The sequence below is a fragment of the Labrus bergylta genome, chromosome 6 (genome assembly GCF_963930695.1).
Source record: "Labrus bergylta chromosome 6, fLabBer1.1, whole genome shotgun sequence".
In the NCBI taxonomy this organism is placed as follows: domain Eukaryota; kingdom Metazoa; phylum Chordata; class Actinopteri; order Labriformes; family Labridae; genus Labrus; species Labrus bergylta.
In genome coordinates this window covers 20,482,121-20,495,908 of record NC_089200.1, presented here as the reverse complement: position 1 = coordinate 20,495,908, position 13,788 = coordinate 20,482,121, and the positions used below count along the sequence as shown (strand labels likewise).

The 13,788-nt window shown below is 36.4% G+C and overlaps 2 protein-coding genes across 2 annotated transcripts; one reads left to right on the top strand and one right to left on the bottom strand.

Moving 5' to 3' along the window:
* Positions 1 to 1,224: 1,224 nt before the first annotated feature.
* LOC110005858 (cytochrome P450 2J2-like) lies at positions 1,225 to 7,275 on the bottom strand. The gene is made up of 9 exons (XM_029275495.2): positions 6,476 to 7,275; positions 6,208 to 6,370; positions 5,888 to 6,037; positions 5,640 to 5,800; positions 5,356 to 5,532; positions 5,029 to 5,170; positions 4,675 to 4,862; positions 4,467 to 4,608; positions 1,225 to 3,927 (listed from the first exon to the last, which is right to left on the bottom strand). The coding sequence occupies exons 1-9, from the start codon at positions 6,680 to 6,682 to the stop codon at positions 3,752 to 3,754; spliced, it is 1,506 nt and encodes a 501-aa protein (XP_029131328.2). The 5' UTR covers positions 6,683 to 7,275; the 3' UTR covers positions 1,225 to 3,751.
* Positions 7,276 to 9,717: 2,442 nt separating this feature from the next.
* On the top strand, positions 9,718 to 13,027 carry uqcrh (ubiquinol-cytochrome c reductase hinge protein). The gene is made up of 4 exons (XM_020661135.3): positions 9,718 to 9,867; positions 10,103 to 10,138; positions 10,712 to 10,873; positions 12,792 to 13,027. Exons 1-4 carry the CDS (start codon positions 9,823 to 9,825, stop codon positions 12,822 to 12,824), a joined length of 276 nt encoding a protein of 91 aa, XP_020516791.1. The 5' UTR covers positions 9,718 to 9,822; the 3' UTR covers positions 12,825 to 13,027.
* The last annotated feature ends 761 nt before the right edge of the window (positions 13,028 to 13,788 follow it).

Below are 13,788 nucleotides of genomic sequence, written 5' to 3'. Positions count from 1 at the left end.
TTCAGTGTTACAGGGACCAAATTTTCATCTGAGGACAATTTGTGTTTAGAGTTATGATGGACATATACCACATAATAGTGCACCTTTATAAATGTAAGTAAATGGAACAACAATATGCAATTTGAAGCTAAACATTTACAAAATGCCAGGGCATTTTGTCCTAGACCTTTGATAATAAGGTTGTGGATGAATAACCACTTTAATCAACATAAACATACTGATATTTGACAAAAGTGGCCTCTAACAGAAAGGCTTGTCATAAAAGTCAAATAGTGTTACACCATTTGACATTTCCACTTCAAATCAAATTTGTGTCCAAATTAAATGTCCAATTATCTCATGTTTTAAAGAGAGTTGCTAAACATGGCCTGCAGCAGTTAGGACCATCAGGGGTTCTTCTTTGTGATAACATTTCTTGTCACATGATATGATGAATATATTAACAAAATGGCTCCTTCAATGGTGGTTACACCATGTTGACAATTTGGTACTTGACTGGGTGACATGATTTCCCTAAAATAATTATAATAATAAGAACAATGATGTTCCATTACTTTTATTTACTATTGAACAGTTCTATTGTAAGATTATGCCAGGCTAGTTCATAGGGTGTTGTATGAAAATTTAACCTTTTTAAAGCAAGTTTAATTCTTTGGTACGAAGTTTCAACGGTTACACCACTTAGACATTTTTATTATTATTAATAATAATAATAATAATAATAATACATTTTATTTAAAGGCGCCTTTCAAAACTCTCAAGGTCACCTTACAGAGCAGAGATAAAAACAACAAAGTAACAACACAACAATAAAATTAACATTAAAAAACACAAATGTACAGGATGTAAAGCCTAAATACCCCAATTATTCTCTAAAAATGTATAATAAATATACATTTTAGACTAGGTCCTCATAAGAAAGGATGAAAGCATGTCATTTGTGCATTTATTTTTAAATTTTAAGCCTTTAAAAGTTAACTAAACCTTATGGACACAAAAAAAAATGAGCGTCACGTCATACCCATATAACAGACTACCTTAACCTTAGATAAATACCACAAAGACAATTACATCCACCCATGGCTCCAACAATGATATATGCTCTCTTCCGTGGAGTTTTGCGATGCAGTAATTATTTACATCTGGTGTAGTACCAATTCTCATCACATGGTTGTAGTAAATAGCTCAGTTCTGGCCGAGGGGACGTAACATAACCACACAATGTTTTTTTAGTTTTTGGTAAAATGTTAATTTAATGAAATTCACTACTTTGTCTTTGTAAGTGAATTCTGCTTGAACCCTTTTTAAACGGCTGTACAAATTTGTTCGGTTGAATAATTTGGTAAAAAATCTTAAATTGAGAATTTTACCTAAATCGGTTAGTTTGCCTTCGAGCTGTTTGTGGAAAAGGTAGTTACCTACCTTGACCCAGTAGCCAGGTAGCTTGGAGCCCCCTGAGCAGTTCAGTGCTAGAGACTCGAGCAGGGTCTTCCTTGCGACCCTCTGCATCCCAAGAGTCAGTGAGACTCACCTCAAAGGGCCATGAAATGAGACTGCCTCTCAGATTCAGAATGGCTTAATGATCTAAAAGGATAATCTTAGCCAAGAGACCTTTAGTAAGCTTTGAAGAAGTGTTGTTCCTCTATTGGAATACCTCTATATTTCATTACATTCCAGGTTGTGAGATGGATAATGATCAACAAAAAAAGTCTTCTGAGTTTATTTCTGTATTCATGAAGGAATATGACCGAGTAGAAGATTTGCTTGAGGTCCTGGTGTCTAGATCACTGTGAATGTTTGATCCATTGATCAATGCTAAAAATGATTTAAAAATGATTTTAAGTTCTTTATATCACTGTTGTTGAAATAGTTAATTCCCTCAAGTTCTTTGGCATCCAGGTCACTGACCTGCTGTCCTTGCCCTTAAACATCAGCGGCTGTCTCCTGTGAAGTTCTCAAGAGCGATAATTCAAAAGCGTTTTACAAAAAGCATACCGATATGGGTGGACACAATACATCAAAGGACTATACACTTAGAGAGGACAGTAAAAACTACTTCAAAAGTTGTTGGACCACCACTATCACAGGTACAGGACATTTACACCACCTGCTGCAGGAGGAATGCATTACCCATCTAACAGAACTACCCACCCAGCACACATGGGCAGTTTTCTTTCACAAACCAACTGCCTTGAAGATAGTTTTCAACCCCAGAAATTGTATTACTTTACAGAAGCACTTGGTGCCTCTGTGTCACTGCTATTTATTTATTTTATAATATTTTCTTTAGTATGTTTTTATGGCTGTATATCATTATGCTGCACTTACGCTTAGTCTGTTTATTTATTTATTCATTAAGATTAGTTTAGACAGATGAGAGAGCTTCTGATGGGGTCCAGAATTAGGTATTACTTGTGCACATGCCAGATATTATGAGAACAATATTTAAAGTATGAAAAGAACAGTTACAGTAATCCAGAAAATGTCTCTTTCAGCGTGTTATGCAGTTTTATATTATAGGAATACTATGATGTTCAAATTGTCAATGTGACAATATTTAACTATAAATAATACTTACATAGTATATTGTGTTCAAAACATTTATTTGATAAAATTAAGTCGAGTAAAAGAACCATTAAAAAGACAGACCCTGCAGTATTTGTTATTCTTTAAGTCTGCAACAATAACCGTGTGCCAAAATACTGTATATGTAAAACATATGTTAAGTTCACCTGATGAGTTCAAGCCTTGCTTCATATTTGAAAGTTATGGCAACATGCAGCAGTCGTAACAGAAAAATAAAAATAACAGATTAGTTATCTAAATACCCTTTTCTCACAATAACAAGATATTTCCATGTTGTGAATTCAATTTTTTTTAAAGTTATGTGAAAACTTTTACTTCTTGGATTAAATAAGATTTCAATCCAATCATTTGGCAAGGGATGTGACCATCAGTGCAAAGGCAGAAATTATAATATCTACAGTAAAAGCCTAAAGCAAGGTCATCAATATCGCAGGGTGGATTTTGTGTTGTCGGCTCTAATCCAAAAAGTATTATCCAAAAGATCAGATTTTATCTTTGTTGAACAGTTAGGGTTAAGATCTTGTGTAAGTTAAATCTTCGGGTTCTGGTATAAAATAGGTCAATAAGCATATTTCATCTTACAGATTAGTAAGCATATCAACAAGTGTCTTACAAGGCCCGCTGTTACCTGAAGCAGAACCACATTTTTAAGGAGAAGATTTAACTGTTAAGAATCCCAAAAATTGTAAATTAAAATTAATCTAACAGCATACAGTTTATGCAATGCAGATTGAGCTTTACAAAAATGATGCTAATATAACCGTACTGTATCCTACAATATCATTGAGCATATCTGGGTAGGGCTAAAGGGATAATGAACTTACTTACCATATAACGTGATGTGTCTCGTAGATAGATCATGTACAATTAAAAAAATAAAATATTAAATACTGAAATACAAAATTTCACATAGCTCTAAGTTTGAAATGTATCACACATCTTAAATTTCAAAGAATAAAATGAAATGAAATAAAATGAGAAATACTTGTATAATGTAGTTGCTTGTTATCTGAATTCTGAACTTGAAGACAGGCTTAATTGCTGAGTGCTTAAGACATTCATTTTACAAAATAAAAGAGATAGCAGCACTAAACAACATGGGCTGTTGTAACTAAGTATCTGAAAGAAGAGTTTCATGATCAGAACTCATGTTGATGAGCTTTTCTTAGCGTAATGTTGCACAGATTTCATAAGGACATGGTGCCAGAGTAACACCAAATTGGTAGTCCAACTTCGCCTTGACCCCAGCAGGCATGGAGAAGGTGAAGCGCTGCATGAAGGAGGTGAAGAAGAGGAAAAGCTCCATCCTTGCCAAGTTCTCACCAAGACATAAACGCTTACCTGAAACAAGAAAACAACCTGAAAAACTGAAAATCAATCAGACAAGAACTTGTAAAAAAAAAAAAAACTCAGAAAAGTGAGTTATTAACCAAAGAACAGATTCAAAAACTTGCCAAGATAAACTGTTCAAAAACTCTAAATCTTTATCTCTTAATTTACTTTGTACAATGTGTGACTTCAGTCTTTAATGGTTTCATAATTGAAAGAACTTTTGAAAATTATCTTCTTAAAATTGAACTTTAATTTTATGTAAATATTTATATTTTTGGGCTCGAATGCAAGTGAGTGTTTATTAACTCTTCCCACTGCCAATCTTTCTAACATGACCCTCCAAAAGTAAACAAGCTGCCATGAACAAATCTGGATCTGATTATGATCTCATGTATTTGTTCTCTTCTTGATAGTGAACGTTTGCTCTTGGCCAATCTACAATATTATATGAGACCCCTCCTAGGGTCCCATATTATGCTGGTAAAAGCCCAGGATCCTCTATTAACAGTAAAAGATGCTTAGAAAACTGGGATTGTTTTGTTCCTCACCTGCAGAGAAAGGCATGAAGGCAGCTTGCTTCACAAACTTCCCCTCCTCAGTCAGGAAGTGTCCTGGGTTGAAGGTGAAGGGGGTCTCCCACTCATTCTTGTCGTACAGCACCGAGGTCAAATTTGGGATTATTGTAGCTCCCTTGTGATTGAAATATTATCATTATATCATATCATATCATATCATATCATATCATATCATATTGACCTTTGGGATTGTGTAGCCTCCCAGCTGGATATCCTTGTTGGTCATATGAGGCAGGCTTAGAGGTACTATGTTGCTCATTCTCATGACCTCGTGGAGGACAGCGTCAGTATAGGGCATGTTTACACGATCTTCCATTGACGGCTGTCTGGACTGTCCAATCACTCTGTTTATGTCAGCCTGGACCTTTGCTGTGAAACAGGAAGATAAATAGTCAGGAGCTAAAAATGTAATTCATTAACAGGCTGCAAAATTAAATATTAGAGACTTGATGAGTGCATGCAATGTGTCAATAAATGTCTTTTTAACATATTTGTACATCATCCAGGTAAGAACTGGCCTGGTCAGTGCTCTTACCCTGGATCTCTGGGTACTTGGCCATGTAAAGGAAAGCCCAGCGCAGGGTGGTGGATGTGGTCTCAGAGCCGGCCACAAACAGATCAAACACAGAAATTACCAGGTTTTCCTCATCAAAAGTGTTGTCAGCTTGCCCTTTACTCTGGAAATATATTGCATGTCAGCCCAAAAACATTTAGCTGTCCTGGAACTTGCTTGTTTAATGCTTTGATTAAATGGGTTGTTTTCTGTCAGAGGCACGGCCTTAAAGATAGTGCTGTGAGTCACAACTGAACACTTAGTGTCTTCCTTAACAGCACAGTGTAAACAATACAAAATTCCAGTCACCTCCTGGATCTCCTTCAGGTAGCAATCAATGAAGTCTCTTGGGTCCGAGGGGTCCCAGTTGTTTTTGTGCTCCTTAAGCTCTCCTCTAATGAAGTCCTTCACATCTTTCCACACCCGCAGGACTGTCTGATGTGGCCCCGGCAAACATCTCATCAGCTTAGGGAACGAGTTGTAAAACTGCAGAGTTGAGCAGATGAAAAGAAAACGGAATCATTTCTGCAAGGAATTTTTTATGTCTGTAACATTCATTGCATAATTGTGAAAACTCTGCTGAGAATTGGTACCTGTGTCCAAATTGAGGCTTCAATTTGGAGTGCTATCTCAAACCAGCTGATCAGTTTCCTGAACTTCTCATCAGTGTACTCAAATCGATGCCCAAAAACCAGGGAGCAGATGATGTTGGAGACAGCGTTGCCAATGATGAGTTTTGGATCGAAGGGCTTACCTCCAAATTGGAACAGAAAGGCAGTTATAACTTGTGTATTTGTTGTTGTTTGTCATTGCAGGTGCGATCATGTAATTGAATATTTACCTTTAAAGCTTTGGAATTCTTTTGAACAATGAGTGAATTCATCTAAGATGACAGGTTCAAGTGACTTCTTTCCAATTCCAAAATATCTGAGAGTTGAAAGGGCAAAGCGCCTCTGCTGCTTCCACATGTGCCCGCTATTGAACACTATACCTGATGGGAAATACTTTGTCACAAACATGTTTTTAGATCAACTTGTTCACTGACTAAAGACTACACAGGAGCCAGAATAAAAGTGAGTTGAGTTGTGTGTGTAAACACACATTTGCATATGTTTTTAGTTGTGTTTAGTGCGTGTGTGTGTGTGCGTTACATGCTCTTACCAAGTTCTTCACTTATGTCCTGAAACATAGGGAGGGGTGGGCGGTCAGCCACACTGTCTCCCTGATTTACAAGAGCTTCTTTCAGAACCTCATACCCATTTAAGACCACAACCCACTCCTGGCCCATCCGCAGGCTGTACACATCTCCATATTTCCCTGCTAGCTGTGAGTGGATTCAAAGAAAAACAAAGTTATAACAAGAGATTAAAGGATGATAAGTCCTTTCAGTTGACCTCTTGTTTTTCTTAATTGTTTTTTGTTGAGCTACCTGTGTCATACTCTCATGACACCTTTTGTGGTCGACAGAGAACATGTTGCCCACTATAGGAAATGCTTGAGGTCCTGGAGGATAGCTGGCTGGTCGACGGTTCTTAATATAGTCAGCAGTGAGAATGAAAACTACTGTGAAGAGCAAAAAGCTTTTCACATCCCAGTCGACAAAGCATCCAATTAAAGAAAAGATAGAATCCATCATCCAAGAAAGGGCTCAACTCAGTCCAACATAAACCTGTGCTGTCCTTACTTCCTCTGTGATTGTTTTCTTTTCCTGGAGTCACCCCTATTTATTTATCCTGTGAGGGAGAAGCATTATGTAATTGACTCTTGGCCAAGGACCAGCTGTACTGGTTGGATCAGACTCTGACCTCTTCATTCATGGATAAGGGCTATAACAACATGTTAATCAGTGACCATAGAACAATTATTGAAATATGGTGGAAAGTTAATTTATATTTGTCAGTGAAGAGAAGTCAAAGTGTACTTTTATCCAAAGTAAGACCAATAGAGAGCTAGATTGATCATACCTTTTTCTTAAATATCTGTAGCCTACCTTTTCAACTTTTTTTTTTTACTTCTGCTGTACCGTGTTCGTTGCACTTTGTTCTGATGGTGTCGTCTTTGCAAATATTTAAATCTGTGATTTTCAAATTCCCTTCTTTGAATGGGAATGGTCTTTAAATGGGTGTTTTATTTAAAAAAGCCAAAATAGGCTATGTTGCCTGGACACTTTTGAAACCTTTAAACCATATTATACGGACTTTGTGTTTAAGCTTTGTTCATCTTGCACTTAACAGCTCAATTTGTTCTGTAGCCTAATTGGACCAAATCACTGCATTAGACCTCATAATGTTTGAACAGCTCGAAAACCCTATCATTGCTTTTAAGTCATATATTATTATATTTTTTACAAGAAATACTGGTTACACCAATTGACCATGCTGCTTCTACAGTCAAAGGCCATTGTTTCTTGAAGAAATTGAATAAAGCTGAAGTGCATAGATCTTTTGGATGGGTCTCATAGATCGGCAAATTCTTACTGATACCTGATCTGGCTGTCTTAGTCAGGATCAGTGCATCCTTAATTAATTCATATCTTAAGTAAATTACAACATCTGACCAGAATCTTCAGGGGGAATTCATTTCTTCAGTATTTGGAATAAACTCAAGGTACTTTTGCCCTAATCAAAGGATAACATACCCACAGGCAACACTTTACATCTGTCCTTCTTTACATCATGGCCATCACAGCACAAACAGCATTGCCACCTTGTATAGTACCAGACTTTGGCAAGCAAGCTCCAGGTAGTGACATGCTGATACTACCTACCACATGGCCCCTGATAGCCGACACATCTAAAATGCAACTCCTGGTGCCAATATTACAGGATACATACATATATTAGATCATACATGTTTAAAGGTGCATTATGTAGATTTGGTTGTGAAATTTGAAAGTTGGAGAAGTGAAACAATTCTTTGATATATTTTCTGAACTGAATACACAAACTTTATTCAAAGCAAAAAATGGGTCCCTGGAACACTGTTTGGAGATATAACATATATATATATATATATATATATATATATATGAGATGAGATGAGATGAGATTCAACTTTATTGTCATTACACATATACAAGTATAGAGTAACGAAATGAGGTTTGGCATCTCACCAGAAGTGCAAATAAGCAGAAAGTGCAATAGTCTGTGCTATGTACAGTAATTGAGTGCAAGAGTCTGTGCTATGTACAGTAATTCAGTAATATATATATATATATATATATATATATATATATTACCAGGAGAGTTACGGTTTCACTGTTGCGGGCCCACCACCATAACTTCTCCAGTAGCATTTTATCTTCAGTGTTACAGGGACCAAATTTTCATCTGAGGACAGTTTGTGTTTAGAGTTATGATGGACATATACCACATAATCTGTACATTTCTCCAATTTTCACATTTCTCTCCCAAAACTACATAGTGCACCTTTATAAATGTAAGTAAATCGAACAATAATATGCAATTTGAAGCTAAACATTTACAAAATGCCAGGGCATTTTGTCCTAGACCTTTGATAATAAGGTTGTGGATGAATAACCACTTTAATCAACATAAACATACTGATATTTGACAAAAGTGGCCTCTAACAGAAAGGCTTGTCATAAAAATCAAATAGTGTAACCGGTTATACCATTTGACATTTCCACTTCAAATCAAATTTTTGTCCAAATTAAATGTCCAATTATCTCATGTTTTAAAGAGAGTTGCTAAACATGGCCTGCAGCAGTTAGGACCATCAGGGGTTCTTCTTTGTGATAACATTTCTTGTCACATGATATGATGAATATATTAACAAAATGGCTCCTTCAATGGTGGTTACACCATGTTGACAATTTGGTACTTGACTGGGTGACATGATTTCCCTAAAATAATTATAATAATAAGAACAATGATGTTCCATTACTTTTATTTACTACTGAACAGTTCTATTGTAAGATTATGCCAGGCTAGTTCATAGGGTGTTGTATGAAAATGTAACCTTTTTAAAGCAAGTTTAATTCTTTGGTACGAAGTTTCAACGGTTTCATTTGTGCATTTATTTTTAAATTTTAAGCCTTTAAAAGTTAACTAAACCTTATGGACACAAAAAAAATGAGCGTCACGTCATTGACCCATATAACAGACTACCTTAACCTTAGATAAATACCACAAAGACAATTACATCCACCCATGGCTCCAACAATGATATATGCTCTCTTCCGTGGAGTTTTGCGATGCAGTAATTATTTCCATCTGGTGTAGTACCAATTCTCATCGCATGGTTGTAGTAAATAGCCGTAAATAGCTCAGTTCTGGCCGAGGGGACGTAACATAACCACACGACTCTAACTTCAAAATAAAACACATTTAATGTTTTTTTTTTTTTTTAGTTTTTAGTTAGTTTTTGGTAAAATGTTAATTTAATGAAATTCACTACTTTGTCTTTGTAAGTGAATTCTGCTTGAACCCTTTTTAAACGGCTGTACAATTTTGTTCGGTTAAATAATTTGGTAAAAAATCTTAAATTGAGAATTTTCCCTAAATCGGTTAGTTTTCCTTCGAGCTGTTTGTGGAAAAAAAAAAAGAAAACGATTTTGAAGATATTTCATTAAGGTTTTTATTGATGATGTATTTGTTTAAATTTCCCAGGGTGGACGAGTGCTTTATTTTGAAAGTCAGGGACTCGGAAGCTGTCGCTGTCTTCTTCGTCGTTCGCTGTGGTTGTGTGACCTGCTGTGTCCTCCAGCACTCGAGATTTGACAGCCGGTCATTTAAGGACAAGATCAACAAAACCATGGTTTTTGAGGAGAAGATGATCATGAACGGGGAGCCCGAGGATGTACGGAGATTTGAAATGTTAATTTGCACCTTTGCTAGACCAGAAACTATCTGTTATTTATCTACCAAGCTAACTTGACTGCTAAATAGGCTACATCATAGTTAGCATTAGCAAATCCCACTTTGTCATGTAGAAATATATTGAAGTTATTTTTTGCAGTAACTACACACTACACTAGTTCGTCATTGTTAAAGCTGAATTATGTTATTAATGTGTTCGTGTCTGTCTGTTTCAGGAGGAAGAAGAAGAAGAAGAGGAGGAAGACATGGTGGTACGTGAGACCCACATCATAATAAAGATATCTTCTCTGTCACTGTAAACAGTCTTCAGGTTAACATATGATCACAGTACTGGGCACCCCTCTGATACACTTAAATTTATTTATGAAAATACCAAAAAGCTAAATCAGTAGTGGGACATTCATGATGAAGGAACTAAAGGAAAAACATGAAATGGGAAGAGAAACATAAGGATGTGTCACCATAATGTGTGGACAATATGTACTCCCTCTTCACATAACCAACCATGATCCACCTGGGGTTGTTTCAGGTCTTTCTCACTGCCACCCCCTCCATTTGGTTTTTATCTATAAATACATTGCCCCTTCCTATAAATAAGAATCCTAGGTAACTTGCCCATTCACCTTTTACTGATTGATGACAACCCCACACTGGTTAAATATTAAAGCATACAAGTTGTGTAGAATACATATTACAGCATGGGACTCACAACCACTGTCGTCCATTCATACACATACAAGTTAATGAGGTCTAGTTTTATGTTCATTTTTGGAGACGGTATTGATCATCTGCTATATTTGGGACTCTTGTGTGTTCTGTTTCAGGATCCCATTGAAACAATGCGACAAAAGTGTGAAGAAGCAGAGCACTGTGTTCACACGCGGGAACGCCTGGAAGAGTGTGAAACCAGAGTTGGCTCTCGCTCTGCAACGATGGAGGATTGTACTGAGGAGCTCTTTGACTTCTTGCACGCTCGAGACCACTGTGTAAGTGTGACTTTTGCTAAATGTACCTTGCAGAAATAGACTAAATACACCCCACACATAATTATAGCTTGCAGATGATATTCAGTTTACTTTACAAATGGGACCGATCTGATCTTATTTCCGTATCGGGTCCGACATTGAAGTAATTTACATATCTGATATCAGTCTGATGGCGCAGATCCACTGATTCACTGATCAAGAATTGTGGTTGGGAACTTTAAACATTATCCGCTCGCACAGTCTCACTTTGAAGACGATCAGACTGTACTGTAAGCAGTGCCCACAAATCGTCTCCATGACGACACTCAGACGGAGATGGAACAGCTCCTTCTATTTGTTAAGAACACCTCAGTTTAAAAGATTTAATATGAGAAACCTGAAAGCTGTTCCTGCTTCCTGTTCTTAAACAAAACCAGTTAGCCTGTCTCTGTACTTACTGATCCAATGGCTGAGGCTAAGAGGAGGAGGTGAGTGATGGGTTAAGCTACAGAAAGAAAAAGAGAGTGTGATCGAGCAAGAAGCAGAATGTACATCCTTGCAGATATTCATACACGATTTCGATGTAACATTAGGCTGTATCCTTATCGGTTTCATTGTTGTCTCATGTTTAGCAGCTTTACCGGGTGCAAAAGAGCATCAAACCCAAGTTAAGTTTCAGGTTTGCGTACAAATTAATAAATCAATCAATCTGTCCCTTTGTCGTTCTTCGAGTTAACTTTTATAAGTTTTGAACCTTATAAACCTTTCTCAACTAGCATAGTAAATGACCCTCTCCAGTGTAACCATTAACTTGTGTAAATACTTGGTCTTTTTCGATTCTCTGATTTTTTTTGAAATTTTCAAAATCCAAAACAAAAAACCCCAACCAGAATTTACATTTTTAGACACTTCAAATCCATTATTACCCCTTTACCTTTTCTGAAGATTATTTCCTTTTTAATATAGATGGAAATGGAAATAACAGGAGCAGAATGTACTGTTTCATACTGAAACATTTAGAAGTGACACAAAATACAGTGACACAGCCATAGAGTAAATGTCATGGCAACAGTCTAATACACGTACAGATACTCCACATGCAAATTGCTTGCAAACAACAGGCCGAAGACGCTAGCAGAGTTATCGTGTACAAAATCCAGTATTATTATTATTATACCTCATTAGTAGACATGGTTGTTTAGCTTCTCACAGAGTCTTTACCAGCTGCGCACAATCTGCTTGTTATCAAAAGCATTTTGTCCAATAAGAGCAGGCATAAAGGCAATATGTGGTTTTTTATGATGTACTTTTATTGAAAAACTGTAAAACTAATGTGTTTGACACAGTACAAATCAATAATCCAAATTGTTTCCCTTTTTTTCCGGGTGCACTAGAACAGAAACAAATTCAGAAAAAAACCCAAATGAACAGTCAAATAAAGAAGTAAACAAATCAATTAAACATTTATCAATACTTGTTAGACACACAAGAAATACAATAAATTTCAATGATTAAATAGATAAAAACAGTCTTTTTACAGTGCAGTTGCAGTCAGAGACCTTCAGTGGGTGCCAAAAGTCTACAGATTGTTGCTTTAAGGTTGACAGTTTCAGTTTATATGGATGGACTTTGGCAGATTTCAAGAGACTTTGTTGTGAGGGATCAAGATTCAATGCATAAGAAGTCACAAGCGGATATTCAAAAAGGTCAAAGTGTAGTAACAAAGTATTCAATTTATATAAGATATATGACAAGAACAATTACTTCAGTACTGTGAAAGAGGAAATAATTGATAACTTGCATGTGACAGAACATACTTATAACCAATATTCAAACGTGTGTTTGCTTCACAAAATCATTTCAAACCATTGAGTATAGTTTTCCTTGATCTGTATGTTGTGGTTTTGAATCAATGGCTTTCCTCTTGTTTCCTTCCTAGGTGGCACATAAACTGTTCCATTCAGTCAAATGAAGTCCCATCTGATTGTTCCACTACCGCCTGATGACATCCTACAAACATCGCATGGCCAAGAGAACAAGCTTTATAATACATCCATATGTGGATCTGCTGTATGTTATAACTAAATGTGTACTATGCTATACTTGCTCCTGTTAAGAAACATAAATATTTAACTAGGTTCCTTGAGGCATATTCCAATAAAGGGAAAGGCGTAATTGTGTGTCACAAGTTTTTTTATATGACTGCAATCGTAAATGTAAAGGTTGGCAAATGATTCATGACAAGCTGGACCGAATCATAGAGTTCAAATTGATATGACGCTGCAAAAACAGTGTTTGAAAGGCTCCTGATAATGTAGTGGCACTTTGAATACAACTGGCTCAAACTATCATGCTGGTAATCGTTATTCATGTAATTTAAAAGAAGCTGTTTCAGGTATAAAAAGTGCAACATTTTCTTTGTTTACATCCTGCCTCAAAATGTTCTGCTGAAAAGACAAGACAACTCTGCAATCTTTCAGGACTTTGAATGAATTGGGACTGACTTAAGTGTTGTCAGCTTTGGGCAAACTTGCAAGTGCTTAAAGGTATAATTTTTTGTTTTGTGCAACATATTTCCCGTCCTTGACTTCAGATGAGATGACCTTTAGTCCAGCAGCATGTAAGACTTCGTTTTCGAATGAATTAAGTGTGTGGCCTGCAAAATTAAGCATCCTTGCATTTTAGAGTGGCATCCTACACAAACAGTCACGGCAACTGAGGAGTGCGGAATATACGGAGCCCCTCATGTTCCACAAAATACAAAATACAAAAAAGCGCACAAGATGTTATGTTTTATTTTTTTTAAACTTTTCTTTTGCGGGCCAAAATTGTCGTGTTAGAATCGCTTGTGGGCCACAGGTTTTGTTTTTTAAAATATAGTTGAAAAAATAGTAAGACTTTGTAGATCAGAATAAAAAGGCTTGCTAAAGAAACCC

Excerpts from the sequence above, each read along its gene's own strand:
- uqcrh (XM_020661135.3), top strand. The coding sequence starts at position 9,823 with ATGGTTTTTGAGGAGAAGATGATCATGAACGGGGAGCCCGAGGAT. Across the intron at positions 9,868-10,102 it reads TGAACGGGGAGCCCGAGGAT|GAGGAAGAAGAAGAAGAAGA; the intron begins GTACGGAGATTT and ends TGTCTGTTTCAG. Across the intron at positions 10,874-12,791 it reads TGCACGCTCGAGACCACTGT|GTGGCACATAAACTGTTCCA; the intron begins GTAAGTGTGACT and ends TTTCCTTCCTAG.
- LOC110005858 (XM_029275495.2), bottom strand. The coding sequence starts at position 6,682 with ATGATGGATTCTATCTTTTCTTTAATTGGATGCTTTGTCGACTGGGAT. Across the intron at positions 6,038-6,207 it reads GGACATAAGTGAAGAACTTG|GTATAGTGTTCAATAGCGGG; the intron begins GTAAGAGCATGT and ends ATTTCCCATCAG. Across the intron at positions 5,801-5,887 it reads AGAATTCCAAAGCTTTAAAG|GTAAGCCCTTCGATCCAAAA; the intron begins GTAAATATTCAA and ends TCCAATTTGGAG.